Source organism: Brienomyrus brachyistius, chromosome 3, assembly GCF_023856365.1.
Source record: "Brienomyrus brachyistius isolate T26 chromosome 3, BBRACH_0.4, whole genome shotgun sequence".
Lineage (NCBI taxonomy): Eukaryota > Metazoa > Chordata > Actinopteri > Osteoglossiformes > Mormyridae > Brienomyrus > Brienomyrus brachyistius.
Window position 1 is genome coordinate 30,601,380 of NC_064535.1, and position 25,614 is coordinate 30,626,993.

General features: G+C 46.2%; 1 protein-coding gene across 4 annotated transcripts in view; it reads right to left on the reverse strand.

Annotated features, from left to right (window-relative positions):
- The window catches only part of LOC125738055 (tetraspanin-9), a 110,197-nt gene that overhangs the window by 54,842 nt on the left and 29,741 nt on the right, over nucleotides 1-25,614 (reverse strand). For 2 of the 4 annotated variants that reach the window (XM_049006580.1, XM_049006582.1), the window contains exons 2-3: nucleotides 23,130-23,238; nucleotides 926-1,005 (exon numbers count right to left, since the gene is read on the reverse strand). In XM_049006580.1, the coding sequence (XP_048862537.1) occupies nucleotides 926-988 (63 nt within the window). In that variant the 5' untranslated portion in view covers nucleotides 989-1,005; nucleotides 23,130-23,238. Of the gene's footprint in view, nucleotides 1-925; nucleotides 1,704-23,129; nucleotides 23,239-25,614 lie in introns of those variants that run through there. The other 2 variants (XM_049006581.1, XM_049006579.1) reach the window with 2 other exon arrangements.

The following is a 25,614-nucleotide window of genomic DNA, read 5'->3' on the forward strand; positions in this document are numbered from 1 at the left end:
GTCCTGAAACTTCACCCAATCCCCCTTCAAGGATCTCCCCTTTAGGTTAGTGCAAGAAACTGAAGAGGCCACCTCTCCCAGGGACTGCTCAGTGGGGGCTGATATCATCCCTGCGGGGGGGGGGGGGGGGGGGGGCGGGGGGGGGGGGGGGTCAGAGGATGACAAGCAGAGGAGGGGGGTGTGACATAATGTACCCCCCCAGGTTCACATGGCACCCTGACTGAGTGACACTGTCTTATTTACTCAATACTTAAGCACATGCTAGCAGACACACTGGGGACCCTGCACCCCCTCAGCACTCACCGTCTGTGAAGGGGGCTGCCAGAGAAAAGATGCCCACCTCCCAGACACCTCGCCTCTCACTGTCTTACAGCATGACACTGCCACTGTGGGTGCCACTTTCAACACCACAGCTACAGGGATCAATCTCCAAAGGCTAATGCAGCACAACTTGCATGCTAATCCCATTATCCCATGCTTCTGAAACGGCAAGGATTCTCTGAGTTCCACAAATGGCTGAGACGATGCTACGAACACCACTCCCCCTTCCCCACAGCACTCTGGACTGTCAAACGCATGATTTGCAGACATAGGAGAAATCTGATAACAGTACAGAAAAACAGCCTTTCTATACGCGAGAGCAAAACATCTGAAGGGTTATTTCTGACAGAGCTGTGACCCTGTGCTGCTGTACAGAAACCCATAACCGGCAAACTTCAAGGATCTGCCTCTGCTACAGGCTGGCACGATCTCCCCATCTGCACGTGCAGACAGGGGATGAAAAGTAGGAGAGGAGCAAGCAGGGAGCATGGACAAGGAGATGCGGTTTGAGAACCACTGACAAGAAACGGAGAATAAATACGATGATGCGAGGAAGGAGAATAGATTGTGAGTCAGGAGGTGAGAGACGGGGTGCTGCACTTACCCAGAAGATGAGGTTGAAGAGGAACATCATGTACTTCAAGCAGCAGACGCAGCCCTGCGCCATGTCACACTTCTTGAACTCTAGGAGGAACACAAAGGATAGGTCCAGGTAAAACACCACGTACTTCCCACTCTTGGGTGACTTGTACTTGTCCCCGACCGGTGCGGTGCCAGTGGACCCGCCACGGGGGCCCGTTGTGCCGTAGAAGGCACCGGCAGTGAAGCCACGGCCCCCGAAGGGGCGGCCCTGGGCAGAGGCGCGGGCAAAGTCAGAGTCGTGGCTGTCCAACGAGGGGCTGCGGTGGATAGCCGACTCTTCGCTACTCGACTTCTCCATGGCTGCTCTCACGCTCCCACACTCTCATGTCTCGAAAAACAGTCCCTCTGTGAGATGTCAGTCCCGGTGTCAACTTGGCGTGTGGATAGGGGCAGAGTGGTCTCTGTCCCGGGCTGCTGGGGGGCGGACGCATACGCTCACCCCAGGCTCGCCGTTCCACTGCCAGGTACTCAGGCTGCAGCCGTTCCAGCAGGGCTCATCTCCCGCTTACTCAGATCCTGCTCCCTGTGCTCCAGGTCCTCCTGACTCCTTACTATTCCAGACTCAGCTGCCTGCAGTGCTCATCCTCTTCCGTTGAACTTTCTGGATCTCCTCTCACTCTCAGAACCCCCCCCCCCTCCTTCCTGCTCTCCTCGGCTTTGCCGCTCAGCTGCAGCTCTGCTCCGTCGCTCCTATCACCGGCCTTGAGTGACAGACATTCCCTCTCCCAGCTGGAGCGCAGCCCCTTTTCCTCTGCTTGCTTCCCCCTCCCACCTCTCTCTGCCTGTCCTCCTCCAGAAAGACCCCACCCCCTGACCAATCAGAGTGCCCGTCGCCGGCCCCAGCTTCTCTTCCCTCTCTCGCAACATGCCTTAAACGAGCTCACGGCTCCCCCCCCACAATCGCCGTAGGTGCTCCGTGCTTTCATGTAGCCCCCACCTAGGCTTCGGCAAGCCAGAGGCTATCGAGGAATGAAAAAATCATGAGGTGACAGGAAGGAGTGTGGGATCCGCTGAGCCCAGATAGGTGCCGCTGTCAGCCACAGCGTGACTGGGAAGCTTTCAGTTGCTTAGCTAAACTGAGGCTGCCTGCCACACCGTGTTTAGCCTCTGACTTCACCATGGTCCTCTTGTAATGTCCCTAACGTAATTAACAGCTTTGCCCTTCTTTTAATGTGCCGCTCCTCTCGTTAGGATATTCCAGATCTTTCATACTGTAAATAGCCTGGCCACAGGGACGCGTAGTGCTGGCAAACGGGCTCCCAACACCTCAACTCTTCCTTCTAAGGTGCATGGCCGACCCGCCTTTCCCAGACTCTGGAATTATGACACTATCTCAGGCACGACAAGGAGATAGCAGCTAGCGCGTGGCGGGGGGGGTGGTTTAGTAGGGACAGAGGTCACCAGCTGACACTGGGGGCTCTCATACAAACAGACATGGAAAATAACGCACAGTCGCATACAGAAAGCCAGCGCTCTTCTAGAGATGAGTGTTTATCCTATTACTGTTCTCATTTTCTGAAGATTGCCAGAGATATTTAAGCTATTTGCCATATGCTTCCCAGGAAAGTTCAGTAATATCTTTAACAGGTTCAGAGTCATAAGCAGAGAGCGGACTCTGTTTGCTTGTTTGTTTTGCACAAAATGTTACGTTGTCAGATGCTTATGTTCATTAGGGTCTAGCCTTAGGATACATTAAGTCATTCAGGAACAGTCTTTCCCCTTTAGACCTTGGTGGAAACTTAATTCCTGACCACCTTATTTATTTACGTCATTCAAATGTTTCAGAAGTGTTTTTGGGGGTTCATGGGCTTAGCGGTCTAGATCATCATCATCATCATCATCATCCTGCTAATGGACCAAGCTTGAGAGGACCCCGAGTCCATTGGGTAACACTCACAACCAGCCATCTCCCCTTCTTTCTTTTTTTCAGTGCACAGATGCAGCCTGGGAAATGACAGATGCCACAGTAATGGACTCCTGTCACAGAGGGGAACCCCGACAGCAAAACACATGGCAACATGGACCACCGGACCATGATTTATTGACGCTAACCTCATCCCGATAGATGAACTGATTCCGCCTCAAAGTGGCCTGAGGCAGCTTGTTGACATAATAATACATCTTTAACCTGCTGCTGACTCCCATGACACCCAAAGCCCAAGTCATGCTCACTGGCCACGTAGGGCTGGAGATCAGCTTTGATTAGAATGAGCAACCCGCTGTGTGACAATGCAGGCTGTGCATCAGCTGTGCATCTCAGCACCAATGCCCATTCAGCAAGGAGAGGCAGGAGTCTCATCCCCTGCATCCCCAAGTTACATGCCTACACTCTTAGACGCTTCCACACATCCTGGGTGCTCATAGGCAAACCCAGGTCATGTGGCCCTGCTGTGCCCTGCTGTCCTACATACTCACATCAGCCATGTACAGGTGCCCCGCTATCCTACACCCTCACATCAGCTACATACGGGCACCCTGCTGTGCTACATCCTCACATCAGCCCCCGACAGGTGCCCCACTGTCCAATGAATGAAAGAATGAATGAATGTTGCATTTATATAGCACTTTTCATGACGCCACAGCTAATTACAGAAGCAATGGGGAGTCACCGTAGCCCCCACCTGGATGATGTGATAGCAGCCATTCTGCACCAGTGCGCTCACCAGTCAGTAGCTAAGGTGGTGAAGGGGCAGGAGAGAATTCACCAATTAAATACAGGGGATGACTAAGTGGCCAGATTTTCATAAGGCCACAGTAGGCAATTTTAGTGTATCAACCATATACAGCCACCCTGCTGTCCTACACCCTCACATCAGCCCCCTTCAGGAAACCCACTGTCCTGCACCCTCACATAGGCCCAACATCATCATGTCAGACATGAACAGGCACTCTGCTATCTTACACCCTGACATCAGACTCCTGCAGGCACCCCACTATTCTATATTCTCACATAGGCCCCCGACAAACACCTTGCTGCTCTACACCCTCAAATCAGCCATATATTGGAATCCCGCTGTCCTACACCCTCACACCAGCCCTGTACAGGTGTTCCACTCCCCTTCATCCTCACACCAGCCTCCAACAGGCACTCCGCTGCCCTATGTCCTCACATCCACCATAGAGAGAGGTGCAATGCTCTCTATCGCTATCTTGTTTTCCCTTTGTTTAAGCACTAATACAAATTTTTTATTAAAATTCCCTGTTATTTACTATAATGTGTAAAATAATAATGCTTTTAATCCTGATGCTCAGGTATGATATTTCTGCCATATTAATAGAATCCAATCCAGGTGTTCCTAGAGAAAGAATGATAGTTAGCTATGTCACCACTACTCACAGGGTTACTTGTGACTGAAAAACTCTACAGGGAGTTTAGTGATCAGAAAAGAAGAAGAAATAGTTGTTGAACCGTTGAGGGAGTGCTATTATGGAATAATTCAGGACATCCAATGTGAGATCTGAAAATCAGGCTGATTACAAATACTGGCATCACATTATTAAGGATTGTGCTTATGGTGCAGGGTAGGTGTTGTTAGCAGACAGCCTGCTGCCAGTCCACATTGGTGAATCTAAAATGATGAATCTAAAGCAATGCTGATCAGCACTGACACAGGGTGTAGAGGTCACAGGTTGCGAGAGGCTTTTAGAGACTGTTCCAAATCGAGTGCATGGATCATGTCCAGAAAAAGAAATGCCGGCACCATTCAGGAAGTAAACTGAAAAAGACCAACGGCAGCATAGATGGAAGGAAGCAGAGAGTCAGCAAGGATGCACTGTCTTGTCCAAAAGACGAGGAAAGTCATGCCAGTTCACGCTCACACAGAGATCTCCAGAACTCTGGAATCTGCAGGAAACACTGAGACATAATGGCTCACCCACCCAGTAGGAGGCAGTGTAGTGTGATTCCATAACCACAAGTGTGTTACCGCAACGGATTCATACTTGTTACAATTCGTCGACAGATCAGAGCCTCTGATCTGCTTAAATCGAAACCAAGTTTACCCTAAGGATAACTTCAAACGAATGACAGAGGTAGACTCATCCAAAAAAAAAAATACTAGAAATAAACTCAATTTCATTCCAGGAAGCTGCAAGACTCAGAGCCCTCAGAGAATACACAAGCAACCTGCAGATACGAAAGCATCATGTCCTGACACCCGTGGCAGCGATCAGGACCTGCTTCTGAACAGCAAGTTTAAACAGCAGCAGGAGACACTGTAAAAGTAAACATGGCCTTAAATAACTGTCAGAAAGTACGATACACACAGTGCTTCTGATCACAATAGACTGATACACAGGTGACAAGCCAGCCTGTGGGCTTTTCATTTACAGGATTAAAAAGTTCAACAGTGGAAAGTCTGAGGTTGAGAATCTTGATCATTTCTAGAAAACACTATTTTCCATGTATGTGGCCGCTTTTTTGGTACAAGTTTCAGGCTGTACTATGTACAACTACCACTGTAAAGGGTAATTTTCTGCTGAAGGACGCAATGGAGACAGTAAACAACTTTGAATGCTGGCCATATATCCCCCTTTTCTAAACATTCCTACTGCTTGTCCATGTGCACCAATGATCTGTTACTGTTAACCTTTATCAGCCAAAGACAGAACTGGACATTTTTACTAAACTTGTCCTTGGTGACCCAGATTCTGAAAGCTGGCTACTCAGTTGCAGAGAGGGTAGGGTCAACGTGCTACACAGACAAAAGGGTGTTCAGAGAAGAGAACCGATAATGGATTCATTAAGCTGTGCTTGTAATTCCAGTGAGTAGGATAGCCATGGTTGCTTGGGGGTGCAGTGCTTCCAAACCCTAGCCCTTGCAGCAAATAGAGCTTTTGAGTCCAGCTGAGCTCTTAATTATGGCTTGAATGAAACTTTAATTGAACACGGTCCACAAGGAATACATGTGTGACATTTGCACTTAAAAACAAAATATGTTACTTGCATATGATCATTTACGAAATTTGAATATACTTTAATTACAAACTCATTGCTCAAATAATCGAGGAATTTATTTTGTGAACGCCAGTGTTTACAAACACCTAGTTTTTCTCCCCATTGCAGTGACACCTAAGAATAATTCAGTTTAGCACAACTGAAAAATGAATGAATGTCAGCGAAGCACGTTTCGTTTTACGTCATTTTAATTAAAGTTATTCAAATTTCAAATTCAAGCCATTCACTCAATAAAGAGCCACAATAAGCCAAATTCAGATCACAGCTGTTCCACAAACAAGCAAGCAGCGTGTGTTTTGAGAACAAAGACAGTCATAAAATTGCCATCTGTGTAATGTCAAAATATTTCAGTTCATTTCTGATTCCAGCTGTCCTGTACAACTCACAGTTTTAAACATTTAACTAAGTGGGTATTAATGAATCAAATAATGGTTAAGTCCTTTTCTTGACAGCAATTCCTTTTTTAGGGTGCTAGGAACCCAAAATCTCATGACTCCATGTTCGTAAGAGTTTTCTCAACTGCTGTAGTAAAGCATTAGTCAAAAAATATAACTAAACATTTGCCTGGAGAGCACTAGTGTATAAATGTGAATATATTCTTCCCTGGGAGCTAAGAGAAACAAAAGCTGTAAAACTGCCAGATTATTACTTTTTTTCATCAGAGACAGAACACCAATCCCCATATACTGTGGCAAAATGCAGTGCAGAGACTACCCATAATACCATGTGTGGTTAAACTGGAGGTCAGCACTGTACATTGTGCCCTGTGTGGAAATTTTCCAGAACCTTTATGTCACGTTGGCTTGTGGACCTATAGCAGGAGCTCACAGTCCTGCACCTCCAACCTCCTTATCTTCACGTTGCCTTCTATTCTTCAGATCCTAAGGAAGTTATAAGCCACCTCCTTATACCAGAGAGCAGAATACCTCAGACCCAAACAGAGACCTCAGTGACAATGTCAAAAAATGGAAGGTGGGTAGGACACAGGAACTAGGGCCGTAAGTAGTTTTACATCTTCAGACGTGAGTGCATGAGCTGCATGAGGGGTCCAGGGAGCAGAAGGCAGAAGCCTGTAGACTGAAGTCATATTTACTGCTTCACCAGCCAGAGGAGTTTCAGTGGATAAAGTAGACACAGCTGGCATATTGTAGCCTATTAGTAAGCAGAAACCGTCAGTGCCTGGGGTCACCTCACCCAGCCCACCAAAGCCACAGAGGAGGTCACTTTTCTGTCCACCAGGTGCTCAAGTCCCTTCCTGCCTGGAGGATGAGTCGGGCTTGGAGCCACGATTTACAGACTGAAATCCTGGCCCCATTGGTCCACAAACAGAATGCCTAGTGAGATGGCCTCTCTAGCGACCTGAAGGTTGTATAGCTGTTACCTACATCTCAGTGGCCATGGGCATTTTATGGCCTTTAGTGAGAAAAACTAAATACAAAATACATGCATGATGCACAAAATGGACTGTGGAAGGAATATCTCCTTCACCTTCAAATATCATGTTGAAATACTCGAATGAACAATCGGTCTATAGGGGTTTTGTGAACAATTTTGTTTAGCTGTGTGTTTAATCACACGGCTCAGCTTGTCATGTATTTATACCAACATGGTTGACTGAGTAAACAACCTGGTCTCATTGAAATAGATACGACCTCAGTTGGAGACCAATTGAGGTTCTTCATAACCTTCTGGACCATCGTCTGCAAGGGGCCTCCCTTGACCAAGCCAGCTGTCCTCGCCCTGTCTAGAACATACTGACCACCATTCTTGTGGGGGGAGAGTAGCAAAAGACACCTATTAGCCTGGGCCAGAAATGTCCCACCCATAGTGTACCCCCTTCCACTTTCAGCCATGGTCCAATGAGTCCAGATGGTGGTGGTGGAGGGGCTTTAACGAACCATCCACTTCCACCCACACATAGCCGGTCTGGTGTTTGGGCCACAACCCATTCTGTTGTGGTTTACAGCTCAGCCTTCTAAAACTGCGATTGTTTAGAAATGCAGCTAGGAAACCTAGAGGAGATCATCACACATTCAGTACAAACAGCACTCGCTTGTGATGAGTTTCAGTCCACATTCCTTTTTGGCTTTTGAGTTTTGGCTTTCAGGGACAGGTCTGAATGATGTCCAGTTCAGAAGCACCAGAGAGGGCAGCCAGGAGAGAGACTGGCCATTAGCCAGATGGGGCAGGCCTGCACAGGAGAGGCTTCATTCGCGCCATGTCAGCCCAGGAAATACGCACGATCAACTTTACTGTTAACCATGCGACCGACGTACATCTTACAGCATGATGCTCAGACAAGATGGTAAGCAGCAACTTCTGAACTTCTGTACAGCGGCATGGCCTTCAGGCAATAAAAAAAGCACAATCGCTTCCCAACAGCAATTGCTCATACCCCCACAGCATTCCCTAATGCCAAGGGGGCTTTAGCTGTGGCTATATTTCTTTACATTTGTAGATCAGGTCTTTCATGAATCCCATTGAAGGTTTCTCTAATATAGAATACAAGGTGATATTCATTCACAGTAATCCGTATTGAAACATCACAAGCAACCTTGATGCTATATATGCTATTTCTTCTGTTTAGTTAGTAAACCTCAAACAGGTTTTGAGTCACATTTTTACAACTATGAGTAGTAGGGAGTTGAAGAATCTGTGTTTGAAGATTTACATTATACCCCACTTCAAAATGTGTCTGCCTTCATACATACAATGAAGCACATATAACCTTAGGAAATATTAAGAGCTCCTCTTACCATCTTGATGCAAAATTCAAACTAAAAAATAAGTGCCTCTTGATAGGAATGAAACCACTCTAACATGGGTTAAAAGAAAAAATGGGGGAAACAGAAGCATGAAATGCAGACAAATGCTCCTGTAGAAACAAACAGGACAACAAAATGAATGTTTAGTCTCCGCAAGTATGAAATAGCCCTTCTGGGACCATGAGATTCTGCTACATCAGACTATAAAAAATACACAAAGGAAAATTTTTCGAACAAGGTGAAGCAGATCCAGAAACAGATAAATATGGACAAACTCCACAAGGAGGACATTGTAATAATAATGAGCTCACAGGCACTGTGATACATCACTCTCAGGGAGTTTAATCATACTAAACGGCATGTAACACAAAAACTAACACTGCAGCTACACCTCTACAGGTCTACAGCTGCCATGAGCTGCAATTTATCTGATTCCTTGTGTGTTTATGGGCCCAGTCACCATAAGGCATCCAGGGCGTCCTCTGCCTTATGGCCAGTGCATCCTGATTTTCCATGATGGTGCATTGGCATAATGAATAAATGAATGGATGGATGGATGCATGTATGTAAATATTAAATGAATATGGCTCCATTCAGAACACAGACTAGGCCGAAACTGTTAAACCGTTTCAGAGCTCTGAAGGTTAATTATGTGTGAAGATGTACGTCACCACTAAAGGGGTCAGGTGGCCAGCGTAAGGCACATTCTAAGCGCTTCTCTGGACCTCTGGGGCTAAGCGACACATTGACCAACCACGAAGCATTAAGAGGTGTGTGTGGAACAAGCCTGGCTGTCTAACTCAGGTGGACAGAGCAGGTCCATTATGAATTTTCATGTAATTAAAGGCAGACCCTGTTACCCTGGCAGATGTTGACCACATGAATCAGGGGCATCTATGGAGAGTATTCATTGGGAATATGGTCACATGGGAATCTGGCCACATTGGAGCATGGTCACATGCAAATATGATCATTAGGAATATGGCCACCTTGGAATATAGTCTTTATGAATATAACCACATGAAAATATAGTCATTGGAAATATGGCCAGATGGGAATATGGTCACATGGAAACATCCCGCATGACAATATGGTCACATGGGAACATGGCCACGAGATCCCCTTTTATTGATGCACCCATCGCTCACCAGCCCATGGCTCTGTCGCTTCACCCTCGTGCAAAAATAAGGAGACAAACTCCCTTATAATCCAACCTCAAAAAAAACTGAACCCTTGCGATGCACAGACGGCACCTAAAAATCAAGGCGTGCACACTGCACACCATACAGGCAGGCTCAAGCTACTTGGGGCACGAACGAACCCAAAATAGCCACTGGCGTACAGCTCGCTTCCACAGGGCAGTCCAAGCGTGATGCGAGACGACTTGGCCTGAGATGCAAGTTGGGGGGGGGGGGGAAGTGGGACAACAAAATCTAGCCAGTGAACACAGAAATAAGGCATAGTGTAAAGTTAGAAAGCCCACCGCAGTATGAAAAAGCGGTGCTATTTTGGGTCTGCGGAACTCATCGGAGGCTAGGAGGACAGACGGAATGCTGTGGTCAGGTGCATTCCTGCTGCCGAGGTAATTTGGGTGCGGAGCCATTCCGGATCCAGACAGAGAGTCTCCATGACGGCATTCCGGCTAGAGCACAGGTGTGCAGTGACAATGCAACTGTCTGGGGTAGGGTGCTCCCCAGCTCAGATGACACCACAGACACACCCCTCCAATAAGCCCCCCCCACCACCACTCACCAGTGGCCCTATGGAGCATGGATGAGCTTAGAGCCTGGCTTGTCTCTGGAGACCGTAGTTAAGGAGTGAGGGTCGGTGGTATGGCCCCCCCATGAAGGGCAATTTACCAATCAGAGAGCTCTCCCCAACTGTCCCTGTTAATTCCACTGCACGCTTTAGCTTTCAGACACCTCACATTCAGTTTCCTATATCACCCCCACACAGGAGACCCCAGATTACAGCAGCTGGACAAAGTAACCATTCATTTAGCAGAGACAGACCTCTGAGGACTGATCAGACATGTGTTCCGGAAGAAGTCACACATATTGATGTCTTCCTGACTCACACAGCCAAGCTCCATACAGAAGGCGAAGACGCTACCAGCAGCTCTTATGCAGCAGCAGTAGAACCTTGAATCCAGGCATGGGATATTTACTCCCACTTCTTCAAGTCAAGTCAAGTCAAGTCAAGTAGGTTTTATTGTCATTTCAACCATACACACAGTATATAGAGAAATGAGATAACGTTCCTCCAGGACCATGGTGCAACACAGAGCAGGACAAAACAGAGCAACATCATAAGTGCAGACAGGACAGCATAGCTGTACAGATTGACAAGACAGACAGGACAACATACAGTGCAAATTAACAGTGGTAACATTCTGGATACAGTATTTGTTACTGTATGGTAGCAGCGAAGGTTGTTTGTGCAAAAATGCTTCATAATCTATAATCCAAACCCTAAATCACTGTGTGCACAGCAGAGGCAAAAGAACCACCCACATGTAGTGCACAGCTTGGAGTACATTAACCCACTTATACCGCAATTACTACACATTGGACTTTACAGGTTTGTACCCAAAGACATTATTTTCATGTTTACAGTTCGAAAATGCATTTATTACTAGAACTATTTTCTTACACAATTCCATACAGTTTTCATTAATTTCAAATTATGTTCGACCACTGGAATGTAAAGTAATGTTACTTACAATTAAAGATTATAATCATGCATTCTTTTACTACTGTGATTTGCCTGGCTCTGAAATTAATCAACACTGTTCTGACCGATCAGAATCGGGAACTCACAGCGACATGATATTTTGACAGCCAGCTTCGGCTGTACACTCAGTCCACATGCGGAGCAGGTAATTCCAGACACAGCATCTGTTGGTGATTCACAAATCCCAGATCAGCCACTGGTGCCTTATGACACTGAGGCTATGTAATCTCAGGAGTGAGCATGCAGAACACAAGACAGTCCAGGCTCTTCATGTCCCGAATGAAGCATTTAAGCCACGCTGACAGTGAACATGGCTGAAAGCCCCAAGCTGCACCTCTTGGGTCAGGAGTCCTGCACACTCCCACTGCAGCCATGATTAATCAATGTAACTGGCTGCAGCCAACACAGGAGAGCTGGGAGACTGCGGCTATGAAGCCCCTGTGCCAGATCCCACCCCTCCCAGTCTGTGCTGGGACTGTGGGACAGGAAGGACCTGGGCCAGGGGGATCCTGCAGATGCAGATGTTTACCGAGTACAGGGTTACAACTCCCTCCCAGTTCAAAAGCATTAAATGGAACCAGAATTTCTCAGGCTAGGAGCGAAAGAGTCCAAATGACCTTTGAGGTTCCTGAGGAAGATCATGTTTTGTAGGGCAAGATAAATGATCTTCTGGATGACCATGCAACACATGTGCACAGTTCATCTCTTTCTGCTCTCTGATCATCCCCATCTATGCCCTGCAGAGAACATGCTAGAAGGCCCACAAAAGCAAATGACAGTAGCACTTGTCCAGCAGCATTTGGAAAATGTCACAAGTGAATGTGAGAGAAGATCGATGGTGAGCAACTCAGTGGAGAACAGCTATGAAGCAGAGATTCCTATGGATGTGTTCATGGTCACAATGATGCCTCCACAATGCTCAGGTCATCATTCTGCCATAGTGAGTCACATCTTCCCAACCCTCCTGCCCCCCCTTGAATCGAATCCCAGACAGCCCCCTTTAAGACAAAGGCAATAACAGAAGAGAGGTCAGGCCCCAGGGAAGCACAAAGCCATTACCAGTCTCCCACTGACCACACAGGATAGACACAAACCATGCTGAGCCTCCAGGGGCCGAAAGGAATGAGGACTAGAGACCACAGAGGAAAAAGAGGTTATCAAGGCAATTCAGTTCCACCAACCCGGAAGAAGCAGAGTGACAGTTAGCCCCACTGGGCCAATGGGGGTGAAGAGACTATCCATCCAGTGCAATCATAGGCACTGTGTTAACTCTCATATTCATTACCCAGCCACTGAGCAAGCACTTCACTCCAAAGCACCTGTCTTAGGAATAATTTGACCAGCATTTACCAAGGTACCTCTGACTGCGCTCAGATTGAGACATCTTAAGTGGACTACAGGGGATATCATTACTACTTTTGTTCCATTCACGGGATTTGAACCAGCAGCCTTCCAATTGCTGGTACAGATCCCCAGCCCCAGAGCCACCGCTCCAAACTACATCAGAAACATATTAACCCTCTGGGGTCTAGGGGTAGGGACCATACTTTCACTGACTGGGGCATGGTCACACATATCTTATTTCAACCATTTCAAACTTAATTCATGGCAAATAAATTATTTCTTATATATTTGATTTGGCATTAAACTCTTACTTTATAAATATGTCAGGTTTATGTGAAGTTTGTAATTTGACATCAAAGTATAGACATCGCAAAATGCAGTTTGGAACACTTTCAGAAACATTATAAAAGTACATTGTAAGCAGTACATGGTGGGAGTTTCTTTTGATGCCAGATATCTGATCACCAAAATCTTGGCTATATGAAGATGACTAAATGGTGTAGTTGCAACATTCAGTTGGATAAATAAATAAGAAAAACTCATGTCACTATTTCTGGACTCCTTCCATTGAATATGTAGTAACTTTTATGTGTATGCATGAGCCATTCACACCTGGGCACATTCTGCCCTTTTATGGTGCTGATGGGGATGTTTCTGGATCGTGTTTCACCGCTGCGTCATTCATCAAATTACCATGCGAATGCGGTTTGAATACGTGGAAATGCAGCTATTTATAATGCTTAAAGTTTAATAGGCAATTCAAACTGTGGCATCAGAAGTGTGTTCTAGGTGACTGGTAGATGTACAGGGCACAGCAACATACATACAACTCCTTAGTTCAATAGCTTTTGACACATGCAAAAAAACACAAAACTCCAAACCCATTTCGAAAACTTCAATGATGGACAAAAGTTTCAGAATAAGTGTGTAAACATGATTAACACAATGTGAGGTCAAATTTATTTTTAAATGTACGACAATTTCAAACAAAAAACAAAAACTTGCTGTGCAATGGCCTTTACAGTAAATAGTAAGTACAATAAACATCAAGATCAATGTATGAAATTGTCAGATTTTTGTGGAAGCCCTCTTTTTGGCCGAAGAGATGATAAAGGGAGTGAAGGTAGCAAACCCAATGACGGCATGTGTGGAGACCAGTACTCAGGCCCTGTTCTGCCCACTTTGCAGGATTCGGGCCCTGGTCTGCACGCCTCGCAGTATTTGGACCATTGCCTGCTCATCTCACAATACTTGGGCCCTGGCCTACCAATCTCACAGTACTTGGGCCCTCGTCTAACCACCTCACAGTTCTCAGGGCATGGCCTGCCCACCTTGCAGTACTCGGACCCTGGTCTGCCCACCTTGCAGTACTCGGGCTGTGATCTGCCCACCTCACAGGACTCAGGCCCTCATCTGCCTAACTCACAGTACTCGGACCCTGTTCTGCCCACCTTGCAGGACTTGGGCCCCAGCCTGTCCACCTCACAGTACTTAGACCCTGGCCTACCCACCTGAAAGTATTCGGACCCTGGTCTGCCCATCTCGCAGAACTCTGACCCCAGCCTGGCCAAATCACAGTACTCGGGACCTGGTTTGCCCACCTCACAGTTCTCAGGCCATGGTCTGCCCACCTCGCAGGACTCAGGCCCTTATCTGCCTACTTCGCAGTACTCGGACCCTGGTCTGTCCACCTCGCAGGATTCGGACCCTGGTCTGCCCATCTTGCAGGACTTGGGCTCCAGCCTGTCTACCTCACAGTACTCGGACCCTTGCCTGCTCACCTCACAACACTCAGGCTGTGGCCTGCCAACCTTGCAGTACTTGGGCCCTGTCCTATCCACCTCATAGTATTTAGGCTGTAGCCTGTCCACTTCACAGTACTTGGATCCTGGCCAACCCACCTCACAGTACTCGGACCCTGGTCTGCCCACCTCGCAGGAGTAGGGCCAAGGCCTGCCCACCTTGCAGTACTCGGACCCTGGTCTGGCAACCCTGAGGTACTCGGGCCCTGGCCTGCCCACCTCGCAGTATACGGCCCCTGGCCTTCCCATCTCATAGTACTCAGGCCTTGGCCTGCCCCTTTCATAGGCTTTCTCCCTTAGCATTTCCCCAGTCTGTCTGTCAATGTTGTCCACAGGGTCCCACTTCAACCATGTAGGACGAGGTACCCAAGAATGGCTACGCTTTCTAAATAGTTTCTGCATAATCCATCTTCAAAGTGGAAGGGTACACCATGAATGCGATGCCTGCCCCTCCCAGGGCAGACACACACACTCTGACACTATCATACTTTGTGGACCATTTGGAATGCCAATTAGCCCAAATTCACATAGGGGAAACCAGAGCAGAGTTCCGGCTGAGACACTGAAAAAAAAACCTGACATTTCCATTTAACAAAATAATTTTGCACTCCTGGCAGAATGCATTTAACAAAATGATGCCTCTCTCAAGGCCCTTTTACATGCTGGTTCAGAATTCTAACGTGAGTCTGGGACTAATCTGCTCGTTACATGTGAAATTTTAATTAAAGCAGTTCACGCCTAGAAACATCAGCGCATCTGGACTCTGGCAGAATGAAAGAGCATTCTTGTTTCTCATACCACTCAGAGGCTCAATAAGAAACTGGCTCAAATTATAAAGAGAACTCATTTTTACAGTAGGCAGTATGCTTTTGATTGATTGCTAGTTCATTAAAACATTCATTTTGAATTAATAACTTCAGTTTCAACTCTCTGTATATGCATATTAGGATACAGCTAGCTTTCCCATAGTATGGGATTGCTACCAGCAAAACTGTTAGACAGCTAGCTATATAAGTAGCTTTTATGAAATTATGAACACTTTATTTGTTATTCTACCAACCCAAATTTCCATAAATTATTTGTAAGCTGAAAGGAGAAAGTCAGCACAGAGTTGGAGTTCAATAAAAGCACCTGAGTTTAGCATTAAAGTCACGGATTCTGTCCTGTTCCAAGGTTGGCCAAGCGTCAATCATCACACATGGTCTACCCTGCCCTGGTTAAAAACCTCCCTCAAACCTTATGATGTTGCCACTTGAATGAATTTAATCCATTACAAACTCCCAAATGATTGCTTATTTAAACCTACCCACCTACCTAACTAATGGTAAAAAGCATTAATAATCAATATAAAAGTAATGAACACATGAACGAGCAGACATACAAAAGCAATAAACATGAAATAAATGACAGTTTATGAGCACTTTACCTATATTGGGGTGAGCTGATAGTAATCTGGAAGTGGAAGGTGGAGAGGAGGAGGGATGGAGGGGTTATTGTTTGGAAGGGGAGATGCATCTCGATCTGTACATGTTTTAGAAGGTCTGTTTTGTTGTTTTTGCTTGAGTTGCAGCTAGATTTTTTTTGACCAACCCATTCAAGGTCTGAATTGGCAGAATTAAATGTGTTTTGACCCATACAAGTTTTAGCAGGAAAAGTCGAGTTCCAAGATTTTGTCGAAAACAATTTGATAGACCCGCTCGACGTCCAAGTTGGTCGAGTTAAGAGGCGTTCGAGAGGTATTCGAGTTTCAAGGTTCTTCTGTATTCTGTTTCCAGCATATGCTATTGCAAGCTGTGTACGTTTTAATTTGTTTGCATAGTGTACCATCCTTGCTCTTTGGCATTGCTTTGTTTGTACTTTATATACCTCGCTACTTTATGCACAAGAATTTCCCCCTGGGATCTTATCTTGTCTCGTGTAATCTACCCTTATCTTATCTTACATATACTGTATCGACCCCACCTATTCCTCACCCCACCATGCCTATTGTCCACACCCTACTGTGAGAGGCTGGTGTGGTGTTCTCTGTGATCAGCTCCTGTGTGTTGATTTGTCCTGTGCTACCTATGAGATATCTATAGATTGGTTTGTTCTGTTTTGTCTTTAAGCACTTCGTATCCCAGAAGAAGCCATAACCCCAAAACAACCCTGCAAATTCATCCCACAAATACCGGAAGGCAAAAACGCCTTGTTTGCAGCCCAAACAGTTTGGATCTCCCCCAAAAGGACACCATTTTCTCTAAACAAAGATCCTGTTTCATGCCCAGCCCCATGTCAGAGAGAGCAACTAGATGTTCTTCAAAATACAATGCACATTCATATATCTGCTGTCCTGGCTCCCTTCAGATTACGTGATCCCCAACTGGTCTATAGTAGTGTGAGCTTTACTGACCATTAGATAGGAAGAAAATTGGAATAAACAACCTAGCAGAAATGTTGCATCGGCTAATAGTGGCATCAAAGCACTCAGGTAGAGGTATGTCCTGCACTGAAAGAATAGCCCAAACCAGCTGACAGCTTCAGGACTGCAAGTATAACAAAGACTGCTTATTGCCTGCTTAGTGAAGATTAAGCTCACTGTCAAACATAGGCAGGCCCAGATTACACTGCAGCAAATCCCAGTTTACCCCCCCACATGTCCCAGTGAGATATGCAAAGGTCAGGGGCTCGGCAGCATGTCATTTTATGCTTGAGAGGTTTCATGAGTCGAGGCCGCCATGTTCCTGCTGAGTGGTTTATCACCATGGCCGCTGCCTTGCTGGCCCCCCTTCACCTCCGCGAGGGACAAACCACAACCCTCTCTACACAGACTCTGATCCTATGGAGCTGCTTTGCTTGGAATGGCACCATGGGTGTGACTGCCAGGCCAATCGTGAGTAGAATGGGCGAGCAGAGCCTGATACCCCGAGTAGTCCGCTGGCACTCCCATGATGCTGTTCCAAGGCAGGCCAGCAGAAGGTAATACAGAGCAAGGCTCTAAGTCAAAGGTCTACAGGAATGTATGTGAATAAGGAAACAGCTTAAAACCAAGTGTATTCTTTCCTATCAATAGATAACATTCGCCCCAATAAACACCCCCCTTTCAAAAAGCCTTCTAGAAGCTTCCACCATCTATGAAACACCTTAGCGGCTGTCAGCTTGCATTGGTGCTTCTCTTGTAGAGCTAATTACGAGGACACAATGAGTTATTCTGCTGAATGATACTTCACATGTACCTGTGATTCGGCTTCAAGCAAGCAATTAAACTAATTACAATCCCATTAAATCTGCAAACTTCCATGCCATCTAGATTAAACCTTTTACATCTCAGTGGGAAAACGAGGGCCTGTCATTGAAGTGGTTATCGCTCCTACAACACACCGATGGCTCTGGCGTTAACAAGGACTCATCCGCCTGTGACGCCGGCACCGCCCACAGGACCCTTTAATGCATCCACTCAGAAGCTGAGAGGAAGCAGGTGCTGTGCTTTAATTATTGAAGAGTGAAACATGTGAGGAGTGAGAGTAGCGCATGGCTGATGTAAATGGAGCCGGTCACAGCGCGGCTCGGGTGAATATGAGAGGAGATCCAGGACAGCCCAAAGGAGGGGGGGCGGGGGGGGAGTCACGGCCGGGGGGCCTGCCTAGCCTATCCGCAAAACACAAGGTGCCTTAACAGAGCATCGGGCATTGACCCTCATGCCGTAATCAGCTAACCATGCCGTCTTCAAAAACCTTGATGAAGTTGATCTAGTTTTTCATACCGTATACACATTATACCATGGTATACCATATATTTAAAAGCAATGGTATTCAGGTACTTTGAATTAGAATAGGTATACTTTATTGATCCCCATGAGGAAGTTGCCTTTTCTCTCCATGAGAGGAACATACAGTAGAGAGCAAGCTTGGGGGGTCAGCAGGGGGTCAACCAGCATGCAGCACCCCCCGAGCAGGGGGATAAAAGTCTTGCCCAGTGACAGCATCAGTCCGCTAACCCCAGGATTAGAACTGGTAATTCCCAATTCATTTCTGGAATAATACCTCTCTCTCTCTCTCTCTCTCTCTCTCTCTCTCTCACACACACACACACACACACACACACACACACACACACACACACACACACACACACACACACACACACACACAAAATGAATCAACAAAAAAATGAATGTTCACTAGATTCTGCAAAAGGCCACAAAGGAGTAAGAATCAAGCAGAGAGTCATGCAGAAGGAGACGCCAAGGCCTGAAACATATACTGCTCTACCCAATCAAGTCTGTCAGATTCAATGGGTTTAGAGGCCTACATGAGACTCTGCTACATCACAGTAGTGTACAACTGAGCCCACATAACTGGTGGACTCCCATTGCAGCCTCATGCTGTGTGAGATGTTCATCAGGCTAAGCACAATAAGGTAAGACCTTGGGCTACCTGACCGCAATGTTTCTGGGGCCCCTGAACTACTGCATGGACACTTCATTGGTGTCAGTTTCAATGTGACTGCTTACTTCAGGAAGTGGGGGGTCTCCTCGGTCAGGGCAGTCATCACACCTCTGAAAACCAGCATTTTCAGCACCCATCTGATTTAAAACTACAGCCACAGAACCGCAGATGACAGTCAATCACAGCTTGTCAAAATTAACTTATACAGAACAGACGTCACAGAATTAACAGTGGTGCTTGTTATGCACCCACTAAGGTAAAGTCCATGACACAGCTCATTTATAGTCAGGCGGTGAAGCAATTCTCACAGCTGACAGCAAGTAAATCTGCATGCTGACATTACTGGTCAAAGAAGGTAACAGTGGCATGACCGATAGTGAAGATTTTAACAAGGCTGCCAACTGCCAGATTTATTTTCTTTTAAGCTATACTGCAGGAGACAACACTGAACTTCATAGGCCAGTTACTTTTGTCACAGTAGTTCTGGGCTCAGTTCTTGTCCCAGGCATCTGAAAGGACCACATTATTCTTATCCTGATTTTCCCGTTACCAAAAATACTTGCTCTTAATTCTTGCTGCATGTTTTTTTTTCCTGAATGGAAGCTAACAGCACTAATTCTGAACACAAAAAGCTTTAAATAGGCTCATTAAGAGCTGCTAATGAAGCATTCTCACATCTCGCATCCCGTGCATGTGTACTAAACGAGCATGGAGAACAGCCTGCTCCACGGCTCATGGGCTGCCTCGCGGCCTGGGAGGCTCTCCATCAAGCTGTGTGACAGAGATTGTCCCCTGGGGGCATGCTGCCCTACTCAATCCTCAATGTCCCTGTGAGATATTAGTGCCAATTCTCTGGGGACAAATGAAGACTAAAAGCAACACATTCGTCTTTAATCAATCCATCCATCCATATTCCATATTATCTATTATAAGCTGGTAGTGGGGGGGGTTCCTAGATGCCTTTAAGCTGTATATTTAACATTTGATAAACATAGTGGTCATCACAGCTGTCATATCTTCCTATTCATAAATGCTGAAACCCGTTATGAAAACACAGCCAACTTGACCTAGACCTAGTACTGTCTTGCCCCCCCCCCCACTGCCCCGCCCCTGTGCCAAATCACACCCCCACCCCCGCCTACTGTGTGACAAACTACAGTCCAATGGACTGCCAACAGACAGCCGCAAAACTTTCTAATTATTATACAGCTGTGACTTTTAGAAAGTGGTACAGGATCTAAATTAATGGCAGCAAATCTGGTTATATTAAAAAATAAAGGATGAGTTAAATTATTATTAAAAGTTACTTGTTTTAAATTGCAAACACTGCACTTCATAGATTAGCAGTCAAATTCTTCATGACTATTAAATGGAATAGCAATGTCTCTAGAGTACACAGAGAGAATTTAAATGGGATTACTTCACGCAAATTTTTAGCAGAACGTTAGTGGTGTTACACTCATGCATGCTCCAGTTCATGCCTCTGCACATTTTCAATTGAAATTTTTCCTGCTGGAAACAGAGCAGCAAAACGACAAGGTCTCTCTCTGGGGACCTGAGAGCTACACTAGCAATGTTCCATGTCAGCAAATATGTAGTTTTGAGGGTTGGTGGAGATTTTCGCCTGTGATATGATACCAGCCTCAATGCTGCCCAAGAAACATCGTGGCTAGTGAAAGATGTGCCCTTTGTTGGGATGGGGTGTGGCAAACCTGCCTGATTTCACTGATCCCTCTACCCCACAGAGAAACAACATTTAAACAAGAGTTTAACATCCTTGCAGCACCTCTGCTTCGCAGCTCTATTTGGTTTCACATTTTTGAATTTAAATTCCCTTAAGACCTCCCCAAATAACTTACAATGCTGTCCTTGTATGGGTTGATACTGCAGTAAAATACCCCAGAAGCATACAAGCGACACTCCCTGGTGACTGTTAATGAAGTTGGGCTTCTGTCAGCCTGATCTGCCCCTGGAAATAATTCCATTCATGGTCTCGCTCCAATTTGGTCCTAAGGCTGCAGTTCAGGTCACAAATAATTTCAAGTAGTGTGATGCTATGGCCCTCTGAAGCATCTCCTAGAGGGCCAGAATACAGCACACACAGGATTCCAGATCGATGGTCAAACTGTCAGACAGGATAACATTCTCTCACATAATCTTATACAGCAAACAAAGCCCATATGAAAACAAAAGGCTTATCGGGAGAAGATGGGAGCCTGGCAGCGGTATGTGATGAGAATGAAATAAGGCAGGTCGGCCCAGCTGAGGTGACCAATCCCCAGGCAGATCTCAGGCTTCCGATGCAGAGATAAGCAGGAGATAAAACCACCTATCTGCAGCAGAGATAATCTCAGGGAACAGGCAGCTCTCCTGGCAGATCCAAGGACTAGCGGAAATAAAAAAAATAAATATAAAAGATTTCATTCCAGATGTGGAGGGGTTCGGATCTACAGAGGCTGGGCAGACACCCCCTTGACAAGCACTCATGAATGATTTTTCCAGCTTTACAAACAAGTAGTGGAACAAGTCTCAACGCAGAAGAACAAGGGCTGTGGTGGTTGTACAGCAGGTGGGGGGGGGGGGCACTGATGCACTGACCAAACCGTCCCCAAGTCAGTGGCTCACTGTATGACTTATGTCAACTTCTTACAAAAAGGCCAAAGGTTATCCTGCAGGAAGCAGCTGATAAAGGATGAGGACGGCCACATTTGGGAGTGTCATCTCCTGACCCTGACCCTGGTATCCAGCAGAAACAGCATGAAAATATTCAGCCCAAAAGATGTCATCAAAGATCTCGCATACATTCTACCTACCTTGACAAGTAAAAATATGTTCAGTCTCTATGAAAAATACAGGATTCCTTCTGTGTTTACTGATTGCAGTCTCGCGGGCAGATTGCAAAATGATTATGCTTGGAAATGGAGTTTTTCCATCCTCCTGAATGTAAGGAGATTTATCACTAAGAAAATTCATACAGAATAATGGTGGATGGCGATGAGGATTCACGACAGGCCAGATTCAAACACAGCCCCCCACTCTACGCCCCATTAACTAAGGATGCGCACCTATCGTCACTTGGAAACCCAGCCCCTATTAAAGGTCCTCAAGGCCATTAAGGCTCCCTGAGGAAAAGAGCGAGGAACTGCCAAAAAGGAAAACTTCACTCACGATTTAAAAAAAGCGCTGGAAACGGAAGGGATGTGACTTGCACATTTACACGATCACTACATGCTGAAAAAGCTACAAAACACTAATAAACCCCCAGCACCAGCAGCGGATGCCCAGGCCCATGATTCTGCAGTCATGGCGATGCACCACGATGTTTTATTAAAATAACACACAGAGCAATGTAACTGGCCGCTTAGGGCACGTTCACTACAGAGAGAGTAACAACTCACACACAGAATTTAGTGCAGGACTGAAAGCTGGCTTAATCTGCTGGTAGACCAGTGTGTATGTGTGTGTGGGGGTCTCACCGAGACCCTTTTGCTCCTGTTAATTACCAAGCATATCAAATTACAGGACATGACTCCCCTGGCCACTCCCCTCAAGATCCACCCTACCCAGATGCGGCCAATCGATACGCAATTATGCCGGAGTGCGTGGGGGTCCATGACGGTCGCTCACACACGCCAGTGGGGCAGCATGGGAAATATAAATGCTAATTTTCTCATGGAGGGAGTTTCATCTTCTTCCTTTTTGGAAGAACAAGGCGCCCACAGCCCCACCTGCTTCCTGTCCCTTTTTGGCCTGACATTGGCTGCAAATACGACTCATCTTTTCCCAGGATGATTCATGGCTATGACGGGTTTGGACCGAGTGTATAGATCACCATGGGTTTCAGAGGAAGGGTTCGAACTCCCTTTAGAGGGCTCTGGAAGGTAAATATCCACGCTACCACAGCAAATAATACCAACACATAATTATGTTCAATGGGCCAGCTGCCCATACAGACTGCAGAACAAATTCCTCTTTTGTTCTCTAAAACACAAAAAATGCAGTTTGAAAATTCATTTCAATTGTCGCTTGATAGAAATGTGAGCTACCAAGAAAATCATTAGATTCCTGCAGCCTATAGACTGGATTTGGAAACCCGTGCTGCTGGTCCTATAGATCTGTTCCTAGTTATTTCACTTACCTTTCGTCACAAAACACTGATAGGAGCAGGATCTGAAGCTTCGGGACCTGGGCTGGCGTGTCCGGGGTGTGGGTCAGCACTTCTGCGAGGTGACAGTTAGTCCTGGACCCTGTAGAATTACAGACGTCGGAATGAAAACTTTGAATGGCTCTGTCAGTGTAGGGTGAAATGATCAGGCTGGGGTTGAGGCAGCCTGCGTGTGTGCAGCGGGAGACTGTCCGTGTAATTTGGTCAGTCAGGACCAGCGCCTCAGAGACGCCTCTGTGCGAAGGAGAGCCACACAGTCAGGCTTCATCTGACATCATCCTCAGTCATGCAGGCCCAACAGACGCCTAGAAGCACCTGCGCTTGGCTCCCACACCCTCTGGCCACCCCCAGAGAAACACGATCTCGGCATGTTTAATTGTCTCATTCTGAGAAAGATCTCAGGTCTGCCTTATTAGCCGTACGGCTGGGTGCAATTACATCTCCCCACAGTCAAAGTTCTGCATGATGAGTCAGCATTCAGAGGATGGCTGGAATCTGTTACAGGCAAGCAGCACCATGCAGATAATCCAGGGCTGGAACAACAGATGAACTTTTGGTCATCTGGAATAGCGTATTACATGAGAAATACAAGACGTGCTTGTCAAAAAAAAAGACGCTTGAATAGCTGTTATCGGATTATCATTATCATTTAAATAATTATGCAGATTTTTAGAGCACCTGTATTTTTTTGTTTCAGTTTTTTTTATATGGTGTTTTGGGTTATATGGTTCCTTTATATGGTGTTTTATATGGTGTTTGAGCACATATTATTTTTTAAAAGTGGTCCCTGCTTTGTAAGTCACTTTCTGAGATACTACTGTAAAAAAAACTGTAACTACTGTTGTTATCATTGCCCTATTTTCCATGGCCCACAGACAGGATGATGCTTCAGATCCCATAGAGGGGCTGAGGGCCGGATCAGTACGCTAAGCTGCTGGAACCCTGTCAGCTAGTAATCCCTGTAAGACAGTTTGTGGCTTGTGACTGGGCTTGTATATCTGGGTCCAGGAAATCTCCCTAGGTTAAGAAGGTCCACCGCGCCCTGCCCCAAACAGTTAAACCTCCAGCACGCAATGTATTTCCATGACACACCAAGCTCCTCTCAGCTTTCAAGAGACAGTTCTGTGGAACATAACAGGAGGCCAGCGAAGCAAATGACTTATCCAACGCTACATGGCAGGAGCCCCAAAAGTGAACATGGGGAGCCAGGATCCTCCCTCACGTAAAGGAGAGCCGGGAACTCACAGATATCCAACTTCCTGTCGTGCACCATTGCAAGCCAAGGCCAGTCCCTCCCCTCCAGCAGGGGCCTGGCGAGCTCCAGGACCAGGAAAATGCAGCCCTCCCTCCACCAATAACTCGGCTCTGGGATGAACTTCTTCAGATGAATTTTAAACCACAACAGCTGCACAGGGCCTGATCTGCTTCCATGCTGGGGGATGCAAGCCCAAGTCACTGCAATGCCAGAAATGGTCTGTTTCTTATGGTTCCCTCCTAAGTTCACGAGGTTCCAGATGACAAAAATTCTGTACAAAGATGGACTACAGATTCAGTGCCCTTCTAACATCTAAATAAAGTTTATAGTCTTCCTGGCTGCCACTGATGCAAATTAACCTCATGTCGACAGTCATTCTTCTTATCAGAAGTCAGAAGTACCTGCCACCACATTTAAATGAATAAACAAGGCCTGTTCTCCTGAACAATTATTCCATTTCTCAAAAAAAGAGGATAACATACTCAAACAGCTTTCTCGATTAACTCTGCCAGGGGTGAACAAGGTTGATAAGCTTTACATTATTTGTTTTCCTACTACTCTACTCTACTCTGTAGTTATATTTAAAAAGCATTTTGAGTTATACCTAGCCTTGGGTGTGAAATCCTGGCGTATTTGGACTCAGACAGTAGACGATAGGGATGGAAAATGTGGAACTGAGAAATGGAGATCATGGATTGTCTTTTTGGTATGCATACACACATGCACGCACACACACACAAACACACACACACAGATGCTCACGCACACATGTGTACATATACACAGATGCATGCGTTGGTCAAAACACCTGATGCATGCATAATTAACACCTGCATTCTGGGTAGGTGCTCATTTCCATAATTATTTGCACCAAAGGAGAGGTATATAAAACCACGGGGAGATATGACATCACCTGGTGCACCTCTAATGCCCGGCGCTTGATAATCATGATTGTTCCATTACCGCTGATCTCCGAAGCAGCAAAGAACAGCCACCAGCCCTCCGTAAATGAGTTTTAATAACATCCTTTATTAATGGGCTCCAAGTGCCATCTTCAACACAGCTTTCCTATATTAGGAATTTATGAGTAGTAATTACGATGTGACCCATTGGAGTCTATGGTGACCATCTCCCGCTGCAACCGTTATTCCAGAGGTATTGGAGGTAAATTTCATTGCCAGTCACATATTCAGAAGCTGCAGC